Here is a 23,729-nt window from a genome sequence, read left to right on the forward strand (position 1 = left end):
TTCAGACCAGTCCCCATCTGCACCCCAGGGTGGGTCACCCCAAGGCCTGCACGGGAGATCTCACTTTGAGCAGGTCCTGACAAGGCAGCTGTGGTGCCGAGGGTGGCCCTGAGAATGGAGAATCTGTGTGCATCAGAGCATTTCTGCCTCAGCCTACAGTGGGGTTGGGGTGTCCATGCAGGAGAGCTGCTCTTCTTGATCACGTTTGACTGCCAGGGTCAGCTGCTTCTGGAGGTCCCTGAAACCTGGACAGAATGCAGGAGGGCAGCTCCAGGCCCCGAGTACCAAGCGGGAGAGGATAAGTGGAGAAGATCCTGCGCCCACCTCAACGCCCTCCACTTTTCTTGGGGTTAGCACTGCCTGTGCTTGTTTCCGCATTAGCCCCACCCCAGCCTACCTCCTCTCCCTTAAGGACATTCGGCTCGGAGCAGCCACCTCCTTTGCTCTGCCCAGGAGCTGTGAGGCCCCCATGAAAACAGCAGCTCCTGGTGAACAGCACCAGAAAAGCCCCAGGTAGGGGTGCATGTGTGTGTGTGTGTGTGTGTGCGCGCGCGTGTGTGTATGTGTGTGTGTGTGTGTTTGTGTTGTGTCTGTCTGTTCTGGAGAGGCTCACATTCCTCCTATTCATCCCCAAGCCCATTCTCTGGCTCTCCATCTCCCTGTTGACAGGATCAAGGACTCCACCTGCTTCTCCCTTTTCTGTGAGCCCAACCCACCCACCTAGGGACACAGCTATCTCTAAGGCTTCTCTTCCCCAGGCTGGCTGCAGACACGGACACGATCTCCCTGGGTCCTCCTTCCTCATTGCTCCCAGATTTCTTTCTACAGGACTGTTTGCATTTCCCTTAAGGCCTTTCTGATGGGAAACAGATGGGGGTAACATAGTAATGAAAATGCATGAATCATCTAAAAAAATATTTCAAAATTTTGTCAACCGCAGTATGGTTACCAACACCTCACAGTGTGGCAATTGGAACTCCCCTCCCTTGATTTTCCACCCTGTTGTCTTTACCACCTCCCCACTTTGCCCGTGAACACCCCCCACACCTTTAAAGAATGCCGCTATTAGCTAGAATTAACATGAATTTCGTTTTCTGTGATATTCCAAGGACTTCACATAAACCATCTTGTTCACTCTTCACAACAACCTAATACAGTAGGGGCTACTGTTTTCTTCATGACATGAATGAGGAAACTGAGGCTGATAGAAATTAAATATCTAGACATTTAATTTCCAATATGGTGGCCACCAGCCACATGTAGCTACTTAAGTCTAAATTGGATTACATTAAGTTAAAAATTCTATTCCTGGCTGGGAGTGGTGGCTTACGCCTGTAATCCCAACACTTTGGGAGGCTGAGGCAGGTGGATCACCTGAGGTCAGGAGTTCGAGACCAGCCTGACCAACATGGTGAAACCCCGTCTCTACTAAAAATACAAAAATTAACCGGGCGTGGTGGCAGGCACCTGTAATCCCAGCTACTCAGGAGGCTGCAGCAGGAGAATCACTTGAACCTCGGAGGCGGAGGTTGCAGTGAGCCGAGATCGCACCATTGCACTCCAGCCTGGGGGACAAGAGTGAGACTTTGTCTCAAAAAAAAAAAAAAAAAAAAATTGATTCCTCAGTCACAGCAGCCAGGTTTCATGTGTCCAGTAGCCACCGGTGACTAGTGGCTACCATACTGGACAACCCAGAATAGAGCATTTCCTTCATCACAGGAAGTTCTAGTGGGCGGCACTGATGTAGGTCAAGCAAGTCAACAGCTGAGCCAGGATTCCAACTCAGAGCTATCTGGCTCCAAGACTACATGCGCTGCTTCATTCTGCCTCCGTGAAGGCGATTGTTCCCAAAGTCTCCTCCTGAAGATGACTGCGCGGAACCTGGGTTTAAGTTTGCTTTCTGGGGCCCTCCAGCTTGAGTCCCTCTGGGCTTGTCCTCATACCCGATCTGAGAAGGTCAGGCCCCATCTCCCTCTCCACCAGACTCACTGAGTCCTGCTAGGTCTGAGCTACATGTGCACACTCTGGCTCCTTCCATTGGAAGGTCTTTGATGTTTTTTGTTCTCTTGACCCTGGGGTACCTAGAACCCTGTATACTCTGTAGAGAGGGATCTGGGGGTTGTGGAAGCAGGACACCTGCAGAGTAAAGACTAGGGAAGGGTGACATCTGCAGCCCTGTGTAGGGCAACTGTGCAGAGCCCCTCTGCTTCCCAGGCCTCCTCCCCACTCACCCAGGTGCTCATGGCTCTTCTGGATTATTTGAGACAAGGCTAGTTTGGCCACATCTGGTTTTCCCTGGTTGGGCTTCACGTATCAGTACTTTGAGAAGGAAGGGAGGAGTGGATGCTGGTGGGAGAATTCTGAGGCAGGATGGGGTGCGGGGGAGTCAGGCACACACTGTCTCTCATCTCTCGGATAGCAGCCTGGGAGTGGCCAGTGAAGGCGGCAGCAGGACAGATAAGGTAGCTGCCGCAGCTAACAGCCATGGCCGGGTCTTGTAAAAGGTTCTGATAGGAAGCTCTGCAGCTGGGAAGATGGCTGTGGGACTGAAATATTCTTGCAGCTCTCAATCTGACTTATATTTCCTTGGCTGACAGGAGTCTGATAAACACAGTGCCTCCACCTACCTGACAGTCACTCCTACACCCTGCCCAACTTCCCCTATGGAACAAAGAAAGATGCCAAATTTGCTATCTACCAACTCCCGTTATTATAGGTGTGAAGCCAGTGGTGGGAGCCTTGGGGATGGTGCTAGTGACAGCTGCAGGTGTCATTTCTGTTACACTAGCCTCCTACCATATGCCAGGGGCTTAATTTCTAAGCACATCCCATGGATTAACTCATTTAACAATCACAGCCAACTTTTGATGTATGTGCTATTATTATCTCCATTTTATAGATGAAGAGCCTGAGGTTCTAGGAGCTTAAATATGCTCAGGGACTCACAGCTGTGAGCTGAGTTGGAATCTGACCCTCACAGCCTGGCTCCAGAGTCACAATCCTCCCCATCACATTATCTTATCTCTGCAGCCGTGTTCAAGACCAGATCCCTGAGGAAGGTCCTCTGGCCACCTACGAGAGCAGAAGCCTCTAGTCAGTGTCCTTCCTGGACACCATATTTTAAGGTGGATGCTGGCAAGTTGAGACAAGCACCCAGAGCACCAGGATGCACGTGCTGTAAGGGATGGTTGGAAGATGAAGGATGAATGTCCTGGAGGTGGGGAGGCTCGGCCTGGTTTCCTGGCTCTGCTGAGCACTGCAGGAACTCCCAGAAGGAAAGACTAACGTTGAGTGTGGTCAGGGAGGACATCACTGAGAAGGAGAAACTGGAGCTAAGTGGGACAAAGTGGAGAAAGCTTGCTGCAGGTAGAGGGAGATACATGCATGAAAGCTCTGAGATGTTAAATAGCAAAGGCATGTTCAAGGAAGGATGATGGTCTGCTCTGGCCGGACAGAAGAGGGTATGTGGGAGTGATGAGATGAACCCACAGGAGTTGGGGTTTCACTGTGTCAACCCCTTAGACTGGTAAACGGGGAGCTGAGTTTTGCATGGAGACCTCTTTGCCATCCCCTGCCTGGCAAGACTGAGCCTGTTGCTCTCTGTGCCTGTTCCCTCAACATGCTCAACCCTTTGGGGAGTTTGGGAAGTCTGCTTCCTTTCCTTGGTGAAGTTTGCTGTGCACTCTCAGGATCCACTCAGAAGCCAGTGCAAAGCTCTATTTCAGAAAGATTCTGCCCCCCACACCTGGGAACGCCCCGTAACTGAAGACCACAGAGCTGATGGATGGGAGATGAGTCAGGGATGGAAGGAAAGGTTTTTCTGTGGGTGGCCGGAGGGAGCCCTGCTTCTGGATCTTAGAACTGTAAAGACACATGGCCCTGTGGCCCAAATGAGAAGCCATGTTCAGTGAGCTGCCCTGGAGGAGGGGGCTCCAGCATTCTGCAGAGTTAACTCATTTCATATCATTTCCCCTGGTTGGTGTCAGAACCCTGGATGAAACCGAAGGCCTGACAGCTTCCATGTGTGATGTCCACTCCTGACCCCTTTGGCAGGGCACAGAGCTTTTTGGCATCTGCATATCAGGGAGTAAGGGTCGATTGTAGTAAATGAAATCTTTCTAAGATCATTATTACTTAATGTCTGATACTTGTTTAAAGAAGGATTCTGTGCTGGGTGTGGTGGCACCCACCTTTAGTCCCAGCGTTTTGGGATCCCCAGGCAGGAGGATTTTTTGAGCCCAGGAGTTCGAGACTACAGTGAGCTGTGATCACACCACTGCACTCCAGCCTGGGTGACAGGGCAAGACCCAACCCAGTATCTGAAAAAAAAGGAGGACTCTGTGATAGATGGAATAATGACCCCTAAATATATTCATGTCCTGATCTTCAGTAACCATGAATGTTAGCTTATGTGACAAAAGGGACTTTGCAGATGTGATAAATTAAGGCTCTGGAGATGGGAGATTATCTTGGATTATCTGGGTGGGCCAAATGTGATCACAAGGGTCCTTAAAAGAGGGACATAGGAAGGTCAGAGTCAGAAGAAAGTGATGTGATGACAGGGGCAGCAACTGGAGTGATGCACATTAAAGAGAGCAGAAGGGGTCATGAGCCAAGGAACGCAGGCAGCCACTCAAATCTGAAAAGGGCAAGGAACGGATTCTCCTCTGGAGCCTCCACGAGGAACCAGCCCTGTTGACACCTTGATTTATCCCCATTAGATTCATTTCATATTTGTGACTCCCAAGGCTATAAGAGAATAAATTTATGTTGTTTTAAACCCCGAAGTTTACGGTAATTTGTTACTGCAGGATAAGAAACTAGTACCAACTCCATAGGAGATATTTTCTCAAATTTGCCCTGCGTCAATTTCACATCTTGAATAAGATACTTCAAGAAAACCCCACAATCTCACTGAGTCTGCAGAATCCCAAAACAGTAAACATCCCTAGAAACACTGTAGGCACACAGGATACGTGCAGGGTGAAGGGGCAAGCAAGAGTCAGCTCTTCCTGTGGAGGAGAGAGCAAGGACATTGTCACTGGAGTGGGTGTTGCTCAGGGCTAATTATAACCATGGCCTTCACATGTGAACACTGGCAGTGTCTGGGGGCTGAGGCTGGTGCTCCATTGCTCCAGTCAAGATCACAGCAAAAGCCAAGCCGTGTAGGTGGTGTGGTTCAGGCTGGGAATCCACATGGGAGGTTATTGCTGTCTGTAATTGCATCCTCAAATGGAAGAGAAAGTACCCATAAGCCAGGTCAGCAACCTCAGTGATGAGCCCAATGAATTTAGAGCCCGTCTAAGATCTCTTTATTCTATAAAAGAGTGTGGGATTGTTGTGGAGGCAGAATTTGGGGCTATAAATCAAAGGCAGTTCTAAAGTTTGAACTCTTGTCACCCTGCACCATTCTTGAGATGCATTTTCTGCACAGAGTGGGGGGAAGGGACTGCATTTGGCACGAGATTGAGTGGAGTGATGGGAGGGAGAGAGTGGAGAGAAAACGGAGGTGTTAGGTGCAGACCACAAGTTCAGGGGCTCTGATTACAGCAGGAGAGAGACTGGCAATTGCTAGGAGGGGTAGCAGAACTGGAAAAGGTCTTTTGTTTGTTAGTTTTTTTAAGGATGGGAAGGTCTAGAGAAGTTTGAAGACGGAATATAAGGAGCCCAAATGAAGGAAGAAATGAAATTACTAGTGGAGGGAGTCCAGGGCCTTAAGGATATGGAAAGGGGTGAGACTAGGGGTCAGTGCACAAGTGGGGAGAGCATCCTCTCCACCGACACCAGAGGAAGGGTGAGGGATGGTGAGGAGCTCAGTACAGAGTTGAGTGGAGGCCGTTCTTCACTGCTCCACATGGTACCACTGAGGCATCCAGAGCCAGGCCACAGTGGTGGACGCAGAAGCTCCAATCTGGCTCTCTCTGGAGCCCCAGGCTGTAGATACACACTCTACATGAGGCTGAGGTAAGCAGAATAGGGATTTGCCTGCTTTAACAGATTATGTATTTGCACTGCTGTAAAGCAGGGGCTTTAAAGGCAGAAGGGTTCTGTTTTATCTTCCTAAGATCGGCAATCTACGGTATCATCCAGAGACCAGGTTTATTCTCTCCCATTGCTCTGCCATCTCTGGGGCATGGTGCTCACCTGCATGGGTGAGGCTGGCCTGCCAGCCCCCAGGAAAGAGCAAGAGGAGGGTAGTCTGGAGGTGGCACTTATCACTTCTCAAACCTTACAGCCACACCTAACTGCAGGGAGGCTGAGAATTGTCATTCCCTTGGGTGGCCCTGTGTCCAGCTAAAATGCAGGAGTCTAGGACTGAAAAGCAGAAGAGGAGACAAATATTAGGGAACAATTAGCCATTTCTGCCAAGGGCTTCAGACCTAAGCCTGTGTAACTGTGAGATCTGGCTCTGCAGGCAGGCATGTGACTTCGCCTCCCTCACCTTCATCCTTCTGTAACATGAGACCACTGTGCACACCAGGCATGGCAATGAGTAAGCAGCAGCCATAGAAGCACCTGGCAGCGGCCCGGAACTCAGTGGGCATGCAGTACCTGCTGTTGCTTACCTTCCTCCCTTTCCGCCCCAGGGAAACCAATGTACCTGCACATCGGGGAGGAGATAGACGGCGTGGACATGCGGGCGGAGGTTGGGCTTCTGAGCCGGAACATCATAGTGATGGGGGAGATGGAGGACAAATGCTACCCCTACAGAAACCACATCTGCAATTTCTTTGACTTCGATACCTTTGGGGGCCACATCAAGGTATGTGTCTTTCTGGCAGAGTCTTTCAACCCAACCAGGAGAGTTCCTATGATGTCAGCCTCTAGACGGGGCTTCTTGGTAGGGATGAAGGTGGGGGAACAGGAGGTGGGATCAAGGGGAGGACACCTTCTGGAAGTATGAGAAGTCTTATGTACTATCCATTAGCATGCAGCTCCCCCCACCAATATCTGGGAATAAGAGAGATGATGGAGCTAACTCGGCAAAAGACAGCTCTCTGCTCTCAGCCACGTGGTACACACCACACTGTTTCAACATTGCCTTCATTCCTTGTCTTCATTATTTCATGATTACTTCATTATTACCCTGATCACTTCCTAAAAGAACTAGCATTTAACTTGCAAAAGGTCACATTTACAATAGATCCATTACCATATAGGTAAAACAATAAGCAGGTGAGAGGAACTATAAGTCACAGCATTGGCTGGGCGTGGTGGCTCACGCCTGTAATCCCAGCACTTCGGGAAGCCGAGGCGGGCGGATCACCTGAAGTCAGGAATTCGAGACCAGCCTGGCCAGCATGGTGAAACCCCGTCTCCACTAAAAATACAAAAATTAGCTGGGCTGGTGGCGGGCGCCTGTAATCCCAGCTACTCTGGAGGCTGAGACAGGAGAATTGCTTGAACCCAGGAGGCAGAGGTTCAGGGAGCCAAGATCTCGCCACTGCACTCCAGCCTGGTGACAGAGTGAGACTCCATCTCAAAACAAAAACAACAACAACAACAAAAAGAAGTTGTAGCATTAAATTTACCTGGGAGTTTCCTGGCTACAGTCAAGACAAAGAAGAGACATAGTGAGCTGCAGGGTTCTTACCGCACAATATAGAAAAACGGTACTAATTTACTGGTGCTTACGTTTTCCTAGTATTAAGCTCAAAGAGGAATTTCTTTTATATCACAATGCAAAGTGCCTTTTCCGGGCATATTATATTGCTTAGGATACCCACAATTTCTTCATGTGGTAATTGGTTTCAATGCCAATAGCATAATATTACCTCGGAGTTTTGCTAAGACAGTTCCTGTAAAGCTAATATCACGCACTTTAAGGATAAGACTTTTTGGTAGCGGAACTGAAGAGACAAATGGAGTGAAACTTACAGCATTCACAATGGGGGCCCTACTGGCATTTTATGTGAGATAATTATTTGTCACATAGGCCTATATTATAGGATTTCTATCATCCCTGGCCCCTACTCATTCAATGCTAGCAGCGCTCCCCAGTCATTATCACCACCAAAAACACTTCATATATCCAGTCATCTCCTGGGTATAGGGTGGGACAGAGGTGACGGTACTGTCCTCAGTTGAGAAACTCATTAGTGATACTAAAGCAGAAATAGCAGGTCTATGTTACACAAGCTGCTATAGCCCCCTTTTCAATCCTGAGACCAGTCCTTGAGTGATCAGGGGACTCTTTCCCACTGAGCTCAAACTAGCCCTCAGAATCATTCTCAACACAGCTCTCCAGGGCCGCCACTACTGGAGTTGACACTCCAGTTGACACCTATTTTTGGAAGAAATGGTTAGCATGCCGAGATTATCCTTCTTTAGTAGAGGTTAGCTGAGCCTGACTTTTGACAGGATTCATTTTCAGACTGTGTTTTCGTGGTGGGCACCTGGAGGGCAGGAGTTCCATGTGGTCAAGTGGTTTTCTTGAACCTGAAAGGAATGGGTCTATGCATATCGTGAAGTGAGTGTGTGGCATCCCCTCCACTCACACACATGCCACCAGAACATGGGCTTATGAAGATTCCAGAGTCGGTGTTCCCTTTCCCTCTGCTAGGAGAAGGTCTTGGGTGGGAGACAATGGCAAAGGCTCTTGCTACTCCATAGTTCACTGTAACCTGGATTCCCCATGCTCATAGGGCATGCTTTTTGCCAGCCCACTCCTCCAGATTATCTCAGAGTTATCCCTTGCTCATAACACTTGATGGTTTGGGAGACAGGAAAGGAGGTTCAAAGTGAGCCCCAGCTATAGCATAGCCCTTCAGAACATCTCATTTCCAAGCACTCCATTTCCTCACAATGTCCTCTGTCATTAGCAGTGCTTTGCCTGTCTTCCACAGTATAAGAAGGGCCAGGCATTCTAACCCATTTGCAGAGAATATCTTTGATTTACTGAGTACTAGGTGGGGACTGACAAAGAACAATGCCTCTGCATCTTTGGAATATGGGCACCAGCCAGGGAAATCACAAAGCACCTCATGGGCTCCTCTGACTCTTGGTTCTCCTCTCCTAGTTTGCTCTGGGATTTAAGGCAGCACACCTGGAGGGCATGGAGCTGAAGCATATGGGACAGCAGCTGATAGGTCAGTACCCGATTCACTTCCACCTGGCCGGTGATGTAGACGAAAGGGGAGGCTATGACCCACCTACATACATCAGGGACCTCTCCATCCATCATACATTCTCTCGCTGCGTCACAGTCCATGGCTCCAATGGCTTGTTGGTAAGAACCTCCTTCCCTCAGGGAACTCTGGGGATGGGCCATGGATGGTTAGCACTGGAGGGGTGCTTGGATGTAGACACTTAATCCAGGGCCTTTGGGGGTTGAACCATCCTTAGCTCAGGTTTCAGAAAGATATCAACTGGGAGCAGATCACCAACCAAACAGGAAGGAGAAAATAGAGGTTTGTCCTTACCAAAGGTACCAAGCAGAGATGGGAAAGTGATTACTTTGTGGTGGTTTCTGGGAGTCCAGTTTTTCATGTACTTCATTGGCATCACATGAAATCTGGAGATCATTCCAAGGCCACACAGCATGACAGCTCTGCTAACTGCAGACAGGGGGATCATGCCAAGACTCGGCTGTGGTATCTACCCAACAGATTTGAGATGGTGACAACAATGGGCTTTTTTTCTTCTGATGAACTAAGTGTTCCTTCAGAGCAAGTGCTGCTGGGAGAAATACTCTCATTAACAAATTGGCATGTGTATCAGAGGCTTGTCTTTGATTTCCACAGATAATTTTTGTACTAAATTGACCTTTCTCGAAGTCAACTACATTTCTATCCTCTATAAACTTTAACACTGGACATCACAAAATGGTACCCCGCAAGCTGAATCTAGCAACCAGATGTGTTTTGTTTGGCTTATACTGTGTTTAGAGAAACATTTGAACATTTTTACACTAAATTGATAATTTTACACTAAATTGGACTTTCTTTAAATGAACCACACTTTATATCCTCTATAAACTTTAAAACCGGATGTCACAAAATGACACCCTTCAAGCTGAATCCAGCTACACGATGTGTTTTGTTTGGCTTAAATAGTGGTTAAAGAAACATTTGAATTAGTTTCCATCATTTAAAAATTAAGAGATTCTACCTAAAAATCTGGATTCCTGGCTTCTTTTGAAAAGTAGGATGAGTTGGCAATGCCCATCCTGCATCCCTGCATGGCAACAATGGCTTAGAGCAGAGTCAAGGCTGCCTCCCCTAAGACAGGTGTGTGTTCTCCAGTGTGCAGCGGGCCTACCATGGCTGTTACAATTACTGTAAAACCCCAGGCCGGTGCCACTCCTTTCATTGCCTGCTGGCCCCTGTGGGCATTTGAGTTTGTAAGCCCTGCTTTAAACCAAGCAGAGCGAGCCTCACCAACAGGCATATGGTTATGGGAAAATGAGGAGGCTGTCCGTGTGACACTAGTGTGGTTCTATTCGATGTACTCTTCTATTATAAAGGATTGTCTGTTGTTTCTGTGTTTTAAATGCTCTGATTTAAAACCTCCCACTGAGTAAAGAGAAGAGATCATCGGCTTTGGAGCCCAGTCTAGGGGGGCCTGGGTTCAAGGGCTTGATCCACAGATTGTGAGCTGTGGGACCTTGGGCAAGTAGCTTAATGTCTCTGAACCTCAGTTTCCTGCTCAGTCAAGTGGAGAAACAACACCAAATACATAGGGCTGTCATGAGGATGAATGAGATGCAAGTGGGTTTCATGTGGAGTGCTGTCCACACATGAAGGCTGATTCTCCCCAGCAGGTGGTAGAGGACTGTGCTGGAGCCATTGCTGGAAGATGTAGTATTTTTTTCTGTCTCAAGGAAAAAGGAAAGGAGAATGTTTTCTGGCTGAAGCTGAAAGACATCAAGATTTACAATAAATTCAGAATGTCAGGGATAAGCATGGGCTCTGGAACCAGACTTCCTGGGTTGCGATTGGAGTTCTGCCACTTACAAGCCATGTGATCTTGGGCCAGTCATTTTACCGCTCTGTGCTTCTGTAAAATGGAGAGGATGGCACTGCTTATCCTACATGGTTGCTTCCAGGACTGAGCAAGCAGAGAACATGGAAAGCATGCAGCCCAGTGTGTGGCCCACACTTTGCCCTGGGTGCAAGCCTCAGGTCTGTTCTGCTCCCTCATGCGATTTGCAGACCCAGTGCAATGGATGCAGTCACACCTTTCTCACACAGGGTGGTGATGGAGGTCGGGATACATGATGAAGAGAACAATGTAGAATTGGTTAGGAAAGATAACAGGCTTCACTGAGTCTTTGGAGCTTTACTTGTTCTAAGCATTTTTGTCGAAGTTCTATTCATAAATTTAGCTTAAATTCACCTACATTTAACTTTACTAAAGAGAAAGATATTAAGATTACTGGAAGCCTGTAATTACAGATCTGGAGCAGTTTGAATGGAAGCTGTTGTGAATCTCAGGGAAAATACACCACACACACACACACACACACACACACACACACACACACACACACACACCCTGGAGTGTGGATGTGGGGCTGTGCTCTCTCACTCACTTGCTGTGTGACCACTGGCAAGCTACTTAACCAGGCAGGTCTTCAGTTTCCTCACACGTGCTGTGGAGAATGTGATGGCTTCTTCTCAGGGTGGTTCCGTTAGAAAATGCCTGTGAAATGTTTTTGGCTGTCTTTGGAATAGGAAACCTTTCTCAGAGTGCTGAGCCCAGGTCTCAGCTGCAGCAATGGACTCAAAAAGGGAGAAGCGGCACAAGAATGGCTGGTGGCAGGGGCAGAGGCCTTGGGCACTCTAGGACACCCAGCAGGGCAGTGTTGAGAGTGAGCATCCTGGCAGGGCTGCAGGCTGGCAGAGGCTGGGAGAGGCTGGGAGAGGCTGGGAGAGCTGGGAGAGGCTGAGATTGCTGGGAAAGGCTGGGAGAGCTGGGAGAGGCTGGGAGAGGCTGGGAGAGGCTGGGAGAGGCTGGGAAAGATGGCATAGGCCTTGAGCCAGGAGTGTGAGTTCATGAAGATAGGCTGGGGGATTGAGAGATGCGTGGGGCAAGAGGGAAGGCAGCAGATCAGGGGTAGCCCACGGAGCTGTATCTGGAGCAGCCACGTGCGTCACTTGTAGCACAGTGGAGGTGGGTTCTTGTAGCCAGAGCCTTGGACAACCTCTCAGAACCAGAAGACCCTTGCTGCACTGTATGCCAAGGTCTCCCTCCAGCCTGGCTCTCAGGGATGCCAGCTGCCAAACTGGGAGGGCCATTGTCCAGACACTAGGTGGCCAAGGTACCAGTTACAGCCTGGTCTTGGTGGCCATATAGGGCTCCAGCCTCACTCAGCTCAGGGCTGAGCTTGATGGCCAAGCTGGTGGGTTAGGATTTGGAGTCTGCAGCCCTTGAGGCCTTCCCAAGGTAAAACCAAATTGTCCTGGCTTAGAATCTAGATGAAGTGCAGGCCTCTAACTCTTTAAGCCAGACAGACAGCAGGGTAATGGAGCACATTCCAGTGCCCTTCCCTAAGATCTCCAAGAGCCATCCCCCGCATGGGAATTGGGTTTACGGATTGGCACCTCACCCTGTAAATGCTCCGCCACTGGGGCAGAGATTTCCACATTCGGAGATGCTGCCTTGGGAACTGGATGATCTCCATCGGTATTTCACATTTGCTTCCTTCATTTTGGCTTGAAGGATTTACTCACGGCTGACTATGTTTGGAAAGATGTTTTTAGCTGATGGGACAAAAAGAGGCCAAATACAGACAAAGACAAGATCCTGATTTGGAATGCAGAGGCCACTCAGTAGCATCGCAGAAGCCTTTCTCCTAACAGCATCCCTGATCTGAAGAAGGAAGAGATTCCAGACAAGCAGATACTGGCTTGGGAGAAAGAGGGATTTGTAGGTGTGCAGAGCTGAGAGTGCCTTAAAGCCTGGCTCTGGGCTGATCCTACAGTGTCCTGGTAGCCTCTTGCTCATGAGCTCCTCTCTCCCTGCTGCCTGTAGACAGGTTCTGATATGCTTTATCCTCAGAGGACAGCTTCCCTCATCCCTAATTCCTCCTTGGGCAGCCACCTTTGCTCTTTCCCTTTCTTCACCACCAACTCTTGTGAAGGGTGGTCTGAAATTCCTCCAATTCCTGCTTCTTACTCCTGTCCTGACACAAATGTGGGCTTCTCAACTTTTGCTCTCTCTGAGCCTTGGTGATGGTTCTCAACAATGTCATTCAAAATGTCACCACCAAGCTCAGCACACCCACTGCTGTCTCTCCTGCTTCATTCAACTCCTAACTCTTTCTTGATATAACAGTTATTGTGGGTTTCAGTAGAACATTGAGGTAAGAGAACATAGAGTCACAGAGACCTGTGTTTTCATCTGCCAGTATGGCCTTGGGGGACTGATGGAAATTTTGTGGGACTCAGTTCCTTCCTGTGTGAAGTGAGGATGATGACAGAACTAACTTCAAAGGGTCTTTAGGAAGATTAAACCAGATAATGTATGTGATATAGTCAGCAATGATATTAAATAATATTACTTATTAAATAGTATCACTGTGTGCCTCTGTATCTAACTGTGTTCTGTGTAAACATTGCTGGTTCTGTGAGATAGTAGCAAGTATCCAAACAAACAAGAAGAGACTGGCCTCTGTAGTTAAATGACCTTGGCAAACACAGCATACATGCCTTCTTTCCCTGTTTTGGAAATTCACGATGCGTGCTAGCAGAGCAAAGGCTTGCAATAAAAATACATGCTTAGCTTTGGTTATCCTAGTGATGCCTAAACTCATTCGCATCTTACAGAGCTGGTGTTCTGTAACACAGTTTGGAAAATGCTTCTCACTACACTGATATTGTCAATGGTGTCTTTCTTAAAATGCAATGGTTAGCACCAAAGCTGCAGGATGCAGGCAGATGTGGGGTGCAGTCTGCCTTCAAAGGAAGGCTCTATGGCACAGTATCTGTAGGCTGGATAGTGGGGGTGGAGGATGCAAAATGGGCCCCCACTTCATCTTAACATGTGTTTCTGAACTCTGAGGCAGGACATAGGGGGATTCACCTTCCTGTTTTTCCTGGAGGAAATGAATCCATTCCAGTACTTTTGTGGAAGGACAAAATGACTTCAGTATGGGTTCTACTTGTTTCCTCCTCCCGTCCCTCTTTAAGGCAGAGAATGGGAGAAGAAACCATGCCCTTTCCTTCTTTTCCTCCTTGTGTATTGCTCAAAATGTGCTATCTTTGACATAAATGCTTCCAATAGCCACAAGATGCTTGAAACCAGGATGTCCCCAACAGGCTGCCACATGTGGCCCTGCAGGTTGTGCCCTGCACTGCTCCAGGGGTGCCTTCTATATGGACTGCAGCCAGTCCCCAAGTGCCCCAGCCCCAGGGACACATCCTCCCTCTGGCATTCTATGAAAGATGGCTGAGCCCCATGTGTCTTTGGCAGGAAATCCAGTGCTCTCTCTCCCGGACTCAAAGCTCTGGGATTTGTGGGAGAGGCTTCTGTTTTTCCTGGTTACCTCCCTCTTTCAGTTTCTTGAATTCACATTCTCAATTCTTGATTCATGTAGCTGCTCTCATCTTGGAACTGCTCGACAGGCTCACCTTTACTGCTACTTAGAGCTGATTTATCAAGACAGGGGAATTGCAATAAAGAGTTTAATTCATGCAGAGCTGGCTGTATGGGAGACCGGAGTTTTATTATTACTCAATCAGTCTCCCCCAAAGTTGGGGGATCAGGGTTTTTAAGGATAATTTAATGGTTAGGGGGTCGGAAAGGGGGAGTGCTGATTGGTGGGGTCGGATATGAAATCATAGGGAGTCAAAGCTGTCCTCTTGTGCTGAGTCAGTTCCTGGGTGGGGGCCACAAGACCAGATGAGCCAGTTTATCAATGTGGGAGGCACTAGCTGGTCCATTTAGTGCCAGATCTGAAAAATATCTCAAGCACTAATCTTAGGTTTTATAATAGTGATGTTGTCCCCAGGAGCAGTTAGGGAGGTTCAGAATCTTGTGGCCTCTAGCTACATGACTCCTAAACCATAATTTCTAATCTTGAGGCTAATTTGTTAGTCCTACAAAAGCAGTTTAGTCCCCGTGTAAGATGGGGGTTTGTTTCGGGAAGGGGCTGTTATCGTTTTTGTTTCAAAGTTAAACTATAAACTAAGTTCCTCCCAAAGTCAGTTTGGCCTGCGCCCAGGAATGACCAAGGATAGCTTGGAGGTTAGAAGCAAGATGGAGATGGTTAGGTCAGATCTCTTTCACTGTCATAATTTTCTAACTCTTATAATTGTTGCAAAGGCATTTTCAATCTCTCCTTTCCATATGAGCCCAAATATGAAACCCAGACTCTTGTCCTTGATTTCCACAAAAGTTTCATTGGCCCAGGGCTTTTACTGGTGGATTGGGGTAAGAGATGGGAGGGAGAGGGGGTACATTACAGATCAGCACTGAAACCAACAGTAAGAGATGGAGTAACAGGTCCCTCTATAGACCAAATGCTTCCCCCCAGGCTACTCCCTCCCCACCCCCAACCTGGTTGTTGAGTTCTTGTCCCCTCCTCCTCATTCTCCCATCTTCCTCCCCACCTCTCCTGGGCTGCCTTAGAAACTCATTCCTGTCCTTGTTAGGCAGAGTAATTTGGTTGTCCGGGTTTTTTTCTTCCACCCAGTTTTAATTTGCATATTCAAAAACTCATTAAGACACTCTGTAAAACAAATAACCCACCACCTGTACTCTATGGCAATCTTCTTTTCAGCAGTTCAAAAAGAAATTTTTTTAAAAAGTAATGGCAGAAGATTGGAAATTCCAGTCTTTTTTATAACATGGCTGTATTTGTTGTCGAGTTTTTCATTAACATAAATCATATCATACCCACCCTAGAAGGCAGAAACAAGTAAAGTTCACTTCTATCTGCATTTGTTTGTTTTAAACAGCATTTTCTTTTACTTGCTGTATACATGTTGATGGTGGAAATCATTACATACAGATATGTCCTGATTTGCACAGAATGGTCCATTTTAGACGTGTTGTCCCAGCTTAACTACTAATCACACCTCCTTCCCTTCAAACGTGTCCTGGTTCAGATCATAAACCAAATAAAATGGTGACACCCTCCCCCGCCACTGAAGCAGTCCCTACTGGCTCTTTCTAGCTCTTTGTCAGGCAGAGCCCAGGAGTTTTCTCGTACACAATCTTATGCCTGGACCACACCTAACAACAAGTGAAGACTTAAAACAGCGTTCAGGAATTGCTTTCACGACTGCCAACCATCAGCAGGTAGGAAGATATCCAGAAGGACAAAGGGAAAAATACAATTTGTGCAAGAGAAGGGGGGAAGAACTTACATATTACTTCTGGTTGGCATACATAGGGACTGAATGGGCCACCCGTGAATCTATATGCATGTTTGTTTATGCAGCTACTATTTATGTATCTGCTATCTATCTATCTATCTATCTATCTATATCTATCTATCCATCTATCTACATCTATCATCCAAGCTATGTCACAGTTTAAATATTTAACTCTGGGTAATGTTCTAAGGAGGAACAATCCCAGAATTTTAGAGCTGGAAGAAACTTTAGACGTCATCCCATCACACAGGGACACTTGGGCAGGTCACACACAGCAAGTTTGTGGCTGAGTAACTTGTGTCTTCTACCCCCACCCCAGGGCTGTCCTCGGCCTTATCATGCTTCCCTCTTGATTCTGTGTGCCATCCTCACCCCACTCCTAATGAGAAGAAAGAAATGCAGTCCAAAGTGAGAGCATCTTTTTCTTTCTGGCATTGTTGAGTATTGATTGACACACAGGTTATGGACTCAGACAGATGGGGAATCAAGTTCCAATTCAGTCCATGCAAAAGAAGTGACTTGGGGCAACTTTCTAAGTCTGTGTCACTTATAGAATCATAGTTGTGATGAGGTTTAAATAAGATAACATGTAAAAACATTTAGTATCCAATAAACAGTGGTCATTTTTCTTCCTTTCAATGAGGCTTTTTCTCTCAGGAGGGAATTTCTTTCTCTGACATTTTTTAGAATAAGAATATGCGTAACTCATTATTTACTCCTATTCAGAGAAAGACTACCCAAAGTATGATCCACACAGCAGGGTAAATGGGTCCCTAAGATTTAGAAAGAGCTATGGGCAGGAGGCAGGAGGCAAGAGGCCTGAGTTTGATCACAGCTGCAGAATGAGGTTGCTGAGCGTCCTGGGAGCGTCCACATCCCTTCTCTGGGCCTTGGCATCCTCCTCTGTAAAGTTAAAGGCATTAAACTTGACCTCAGATGTTCTGGCCAGCTCAGGAAGCCCACATTTCCTTGCCTTTTTCTCCCATGCTTGTCTGTCCAGGCTATTTATAACAAACTTTTAGGGCTTAATAGGAGAAAGGAAAGCAGTCCCATTGGCTGACCTTGATATTGATTGACTTATTAAACAGGTGAATAGGATTCAAGATCACACCCTTGCCTATTACTAAAGATGAAGGGAAGGATGTTTATTCAGAAGAACAGAGAGCTTGCCTGGAACAGAGCTACTTGTATGTTGGGTTCTCCCTTATGGAGTGAGTGGACACAGAAAACCATGCTTCCCGCCTTGACCTTGTACATACGGCTTATGTGACCTTTGGCAAATCACTTGCCTTCTCTGAGTCTCGTTTTCCTCATCTCTAAAAAAAAATTAAAATTGAATAGAGGATGGTGTGAGATTTCAGCAAGATTGAAAGGTGTAAGAGGCCAGTCCAGTGCTGGGATATGGAGTGTGGTTTGAGGATGCTTTTAAAGAATGGCTGCCTGGGAGTTGGGGAGTAGGTGGCTGTCATATGAAAGACCCTGGGCCAGGTGCAGTGGCTCACGCCTGTAATCCTAGCACTTTGGGAGGCCAAGGCAGAAGTATTACTTGAGCCCAGGAGTTTGAGACCAGCCTGGGCAACATGGTGAAAGCCCATCTCTGCCAAAAGTACAAAAATTAGTCATTCGTGGTGGTGCACACTTATAGTCCCAGTGCCCCGGGGGGGCTGAGGTGGGAGAATGGTTTGAGCTCAGGAAGCAGAGGTTGTAGTGAGCCGAGATCATGCCACTGCACTCCAGCCTGGGCAACAGAGCCAGACCTTGTCTCACACACACACGCACACACACACACACACACACACACACACACTCACACACACACACACACACACTCTCACACACACACACACAAAAAAGACTGGAAAGAACTGTGATGTCTACATCAGGGCCTCTCAATCAGGGATGATTCTGTCACCCTTCCTCCCTCCTACCCAATGGAATATTTGGTAATGAATGTCTGGAGACATTTTTGGTTGTCACAACTGAAGGGGTTTTCCTGGCATCTAGTAGGTAGAGGCCAGGGAAGCTGCTAAACATCCTGCAATCATGGGACAGCCTCTCGAAACGTTCACAGTGCTGGGGTGGTAGGTGGAGGATTGTTGCTCGTTGGTATGTGGATTTTCCAGTGCTTGGCATGGTGGCAGGTACTGAATAGGTGTGGGTTGAATTGATGTCATCAGGAATCAGGAACTCCCTTGGTGGATGACATCATCGGGCAGTCTGTACCCAGGGGTGGGGATGAAGGGTGTAAGATAAGTGAGGTTTTTCTCACCATTGCCCCACTGTGGAACAGGCCACCTTGCAAGGAAGTGAGCATCTCTCTGGAGTGTCTGAGCAGAAGCAGGGTACCTGTTTGCCAGTTATGCTTGGGAACAGAGTCTGGGATTGGACAGGGAGGTGGGGCCCAGGCTACAGGCCCTCTGAAGACCTGAGTTCTGAGATTGATGAGTTTAGAGATGCAGACCCAGAAGGGGCTTCAGAGATCATGGAGTTCAAGTCCTTCATTTTTGCGGTGGAAAAAAAAGTGACTGAAGAGAAGATAGGAGGCTTGTCTAAGATCCCCACGCTGCTTGGATGTGCTGCTGAAACTGCATCCCTGGTATCTCAATATCCATGCAAGTGTTCTTTCTGCTTTCCCCACTAACTGTGTGATTCCAAGAAGGAAGCCAAAAAGCTGGAGTTTGCAGCCCTTTCTAGTTCTGAACCCAGCTGTTGCAAATGTGGCTTGATGCGTGTCTTGGGCTAACAAGCTGGCTTGGATTTCTGAATGAGGGTACAATAAGGAGCATCAATATTGGTCTTAATAAAAAGCACACCTGTCCCAACTCAGGTGCTGCTCCTAGATGAAGTTCCTTCGTCCACCCTTACTCAGTGGGATCTCCTCTGTGGAGTCCCTCCATGGTAAGTCCTTGTACGCAAGGCACTCAGCTGTGTACTCCATCAGAGTGGGTGCACGTGGCCCAGCCCATGGCTTCCTCTTGGATTCACCTTCTCACGTATGATATCTTGCCCCTTTTCCTACCCTATAGAGCCTCACCACCCCCAACTCCTCCAGCTGGAAAGGACTTTTAAAAGTCACCATCCCTGGCAGGGCGCGGTGGCTCACACCTGTAATCCCAGCACTTTGGGAGTCCAAGGCGGGAGGATCACGAGCTCAGGAGATTGAGACCAGCCTGGCCAACATTGTGAAACCCGGTCTCTACTAAAAACACACAAAAAATTAGCTGGGCATGGTGGCACGTGCCTATAGTCCCAGCTACTCTGGAGGCTGAGGCAGGAGAATCGCTTGAACCCTGGAGGCGGAGGTTGCAGTGAGCCAAGATTGTGCCACTGCACTCCAGCCTGGGCGACAAAGTGAGACTTCATCTCAAAAAAAAAAAAAGTCCCCATCCCACCCCTTGTCCCACTTTCTCCAGGCCTATCACGTGTGTCATATTCATCTCCAAACCTCCAGTGCTCCTCCCAGGGCCTGGTGTACAGCTGAGACTATTTACTGTTTGTTGAATGAATGAATGAGCACATGAGACTATTTAGTGTTTGCTGAATGCATGAATGAGCACATGAATAACTGGATGCTTGGTGAAACACCCCTGTCTTGACCCCTGCAGATCAAGGACGTTGTGGGCTATAACTCTTTGGGCCACTGCTTCTTCACGGAAGATGGGCCAGAGGAACGCAACACTTTTGACCACTGTCTTGGCCTCCTTGTGAAGTCTGGAACCCTCCTCCCCTCGGACCGTGACAGCAAGATGTGCAAGATGATCACAGAGGACTCCTATCCGGGCTACATCCCCAAGCCCAGGCAAGACTGCAAGTAAGTGCCTGGACCCCTCTCTGTGTGCTGGGGGGAAGGGGTGTACATGCGTGAGCATGTGTTCACTCAGCTCAGCCCAGCACCAGACTTCTGCACTTCGGGGCTCTGAGCAGCTTGGGCCTCACAGCCCTTAACCATCTAGGGCTCCAGTTTCCTGCAAAGCAGGCGGGAGGGAGGATGTCTTCTCCCTTCTCCCTTCTCCCTTCTCAGTTTGCCTCGTGCATTTTTCTGGTCCAAAGAGGATCCCTGTTCTCATCTGTGGGGCTTCTCCTGATCCACACAGTGCTCTTTGATGAGAGGAAGTGGCTGACACCTCGCCTGCCACAGAGGCCCCCACCACACGGACCCTTTTCTAGATATTAGAGAGAGAGACAGAGAGACGGGGTGAGAGCTCTCTGTGCAGTCAGCCTTCCAAGTGCAGGGCCCCTCCCTTAGAAAGGGCTACTTTCCTGGGTTCTTCTGACCTACATGTATTTTAGAGCCAATCTCAGACATCACTTGCACACTGCTTCTATTTTCAAGACCCATGCTCTTTTTAATTTCCGAATATTTTAAGTGCTTAAACTAGCACCACACTTTAATTAGAAAACTGGGTTTCAGATCAACAAGTCAATGATTTCTCAGATCTCTGATAAGAGACTATCAGGCCAATATCAGAGTGCCCAACCTGCACCCGCCATGTGGCAGGATGACCGCTGGTGGCCCTTTATCCGACCTCAGGTATCTCTGCCCTCCCTGCAGTGCTGTGTCCACCTTCTGGATGGCCAATCCCAACAACAACCTCATTAACTGTGCCGCTGCAGGATCTGAGGTGAGCAGAAATATCCCTTCTTTGGCAGAAAGTGAGGGTGGGGGCTGGAGTCAGGGAGACAGCCGAGGCTTACCTTGAAACATGTGTGCTCTGAGCCCCAAGCCCAGATATCCATGCAGACAGGCTTAGCTGCAGTGAAGAGGAAAACAACAGACTGGAGGTGGTGGGGCAGGGGGTGTTTTTGGACTTGGTTTTAAAGGACAGCCCTGTCATTTCATAATACTGGTGACCATAGTGAACACTGAACGCTTTATGTATAATAAATCATTAGAATGCCATGATTTTAGCTTAGAATGGTACCTGACACATCAGTGTTGTAAGCTCACATAATTTGACTTTTGTAAGAACCCAGTGACGTAGGTACTATTATTATCCCCATCTGATGGGGGAGGAAGCTAAGGCTAGAAGAGCTGTCATGCCCAGGGGCACACGTAGCTGGGAGGTGGCAGCCAGGGTAGCAGCACAGCATTCCATCCACACAGCCCTGCTCTCACCCACCCGTCCATGCTGCTGGCCTTCCATGGGACCCTGACCTTGACCTGGAACTTAGCTTCCTTATCTGTAGAATGAAGAGGAAAGCAGAGAACACTCATGAAATCCCCCCATTGTGTGTCAGGAAGAGGAGTTTAAGCCCTGCAGTGATTGAAACACAGCAGTTCTGAGCCATGTCTGATAGAGTAGGAGCACATCAAGGGCTTTAACTGTCACGGTGGGCTCTAATTTTCATTGTTTTCCCTCCAGACTGGACCACATGGAGGTGTGTTGGGGGTGGGTATCAAGGGCTCCTGTGGGTGACGGCGCTAGGTACTAGACCCACCTCCGGCGTGGACCGTGTGGCCATCTTGCCCAGGAGCTCTCTAGGGCTGAACGCTGTGGCTTTTCCCTTGTGTCCTTCCCCAACAGGAAACTGGATTTTGGTTTATTTTTCACCACGTACCAACGGGCCCCTCCGTGGGAATGTACTCCCCAGGTTATTCAGAGCACATTCCACTGGGAAAATTCTATAACAACCGAGCACATTCCAACTACCGGGTAAGTCTTTCCAGGCTGCGCCTCTCTGGCCAGCCTCTCGGTCCCCTTCCCAGGCCTGCAGATGATTAGAGCCGGGACAGCCAGTTGGCGACAGCTGGGAACAACCACATTCTTAATGCTGGTCTCAAAGAAAATGGAGCAGCCTTGCGAGGCCTCCCAGGCCATTGGCCACATTCTTCACACAAATCTCCTGTGGTGGTTCCTGCACGGGCATGGACTGAGAATATGGCCAGAGCCAAAAGGAGCAAGTTGTGCCTTCACTCATGCTGATGGGGGAAGAGCTTCTCTTGGTGGCCCCTGAGCTGGGCACCTGAATTTGGTTTGTAATTCACTTGGCAGGGCTGGGTATAGTTTCAACTATGAAAAGTTAGGCCTGATCCATAAGCTGAAGGAAATCAAGATGTGGTTCTGAAGGAAGATGGAGGCAGCATTGGCATCCTCAATGCTGTTCCCTCTTGTCTTGTTTCTTGGGAAACGAATGGGTTGCTGCATCTGCACAGAGCTAAGTGGGCAGATGGGACACAAAGTCCTCAGTCATCTTCATTTGCTCATCAACATCTCCTAGGCACCTGCTGTTGTGTCCAGCACCAAGCTAGGCACTGGGGGACAGAGGGCATACCAAGTCCTTACCCAGTAAGGACAGCAGTCAAGACCGGAGTCACGGGGCATAGGATTGGAGCTTGGAGCATGGCTGAAACCAGAGACGCTGTTTGCTGGGGCAGAGGTGGTCTCAAGGATGCCAGGGCAGTGCGCAGACAGACTCCCAAATGCCTAGGCTGGTGTTCTGGTCCAATCCCTAATGGTACTGATAAAGAAAAACTGACGTTCCTCAAAGGGAACAATACATTCGGAGGCAAAAAGTAAAAAGATTTTTAAAAGCCCAACCAGAGAGAAGACCAAAAGGAAGAGATGCAGTCTCAGAATAGACCTGTGCTTACACCTAGGAGATGGGGTGGGGCAAGGGGTGAGCAGTTGCAGGGTGGGGTGGCAGAAAGAGAAGAAGAGTCCCCAGGCAGTGTCATTTCCCAGCAACTAGAAAAGAGGGTAGTGTCATGGGGCAGTGAGCAGAGGTGTGGAAGACAACAGTCTCATCTTGACAGAGGAGAATTAGTGCAGGGTAACAGAAAGGGCATTTCTGAGGCTGACATGGCCCATACAGAGGGAGGTGCAGGGGGCATATTGCTGTTGGTGGCTGGGGGAACAGTGGAGGGAATGTGTTGGCTGCTTGTCGAGAAACCCCCCACACGCACCCCTTGGGAAGGCTTCCATGAGCAGGGAGGTGGGCCACATAGAACCTAGCAGGTGTGGAGAGGCTGGAAAGGGGAGGAGTGCATGCAGGTGAATGGTTTCCAACAAGCAGGCATGCAAGGCCTCATGGGTGCAGGTGGGGATGGGCCTAGAGGAAGGTGGCAGGTCTCATTCTCTGAGGCAGGGAGGGAAGGAGTGAAGAGGAACCTCCAGCTAGATTGATTCGATTGTCTAAGCCAAGGAGGAGGTCCCGTCCTTGGTGTTCATGCCCAGTAAGCCTTGACTCCACATCCATAGTGAGAGGGACCTGTTCCAGGAGGCTTCACCTGGGATCTCTTATTGGGTCCTCACAACCATCCTGTGACATAGGTGTCACTAGCCCATTCTGCAGATGATATGACTGTGGCTAAAGAGGTGAAGGGACTTGCCCAGTCATAGTTAGTGGGAGTAGAGCTGCGAGTCAACCCCACATCATCTGACTCACATCGCCGCTGCTGAATTATAA

At 48.5% G+C, this 23,729-nt stretch overlaps 1 protein-coding gene across 8 annotated transcripts in view; it reads left to right on the top strand.

Annotated features, from left to right (window-relative positions):
• CEMIP (cell migration inducing hyaluronidase 1) overlaps positions 1–23,729 on the top strand; it is a 172,287-nt gene that overhangs the window by 120,792 nt on the left and 27,766 nt on the right. For 7 of the 8 annotated variants that reach the window (XM_063716266.1, XM_024232768.3, XM_054531720.2 and 4 more), the window contains 5 exons: positions 6,588–6,763; positions 9,020–9,229; positions 19,928–20,133; positions 20,875–20,944; positions 21,848–21,976. In XM_063716266.1, the coding sequence (XP_063572336.1) occupies positions 6,588–6,763; positions 9,020–9,229; positions 19,928–20,133; positions 20,875–20,944; positions 21,848–21,976 (791 nt within the window). The remainder of the gene's footprint in view (positions 1–6,587; positions 6,764–9,019; positions 9,230–19,927; positions 20,134–20,874; positions 20,945–21,847; positions 21,977–23,729) is intronic. The other variant, XM_063716268.1, reaches the window with a different exon arrangement.

Source organism: Pongo abelii, chromosome 16, assembly GCF_028885655.2.
Source record: "Pongo abelii isolate AG06213 chromosome 16, NHGRI_mPonAbe1-v2.0_pri, whole genome shotgun sequence".
NCBI classification, from domain to species: Eukaryota; Metazoa; Chordata; class Mammalia; order Primates; family Hominidae; genus Pongo; species Pongo abelii.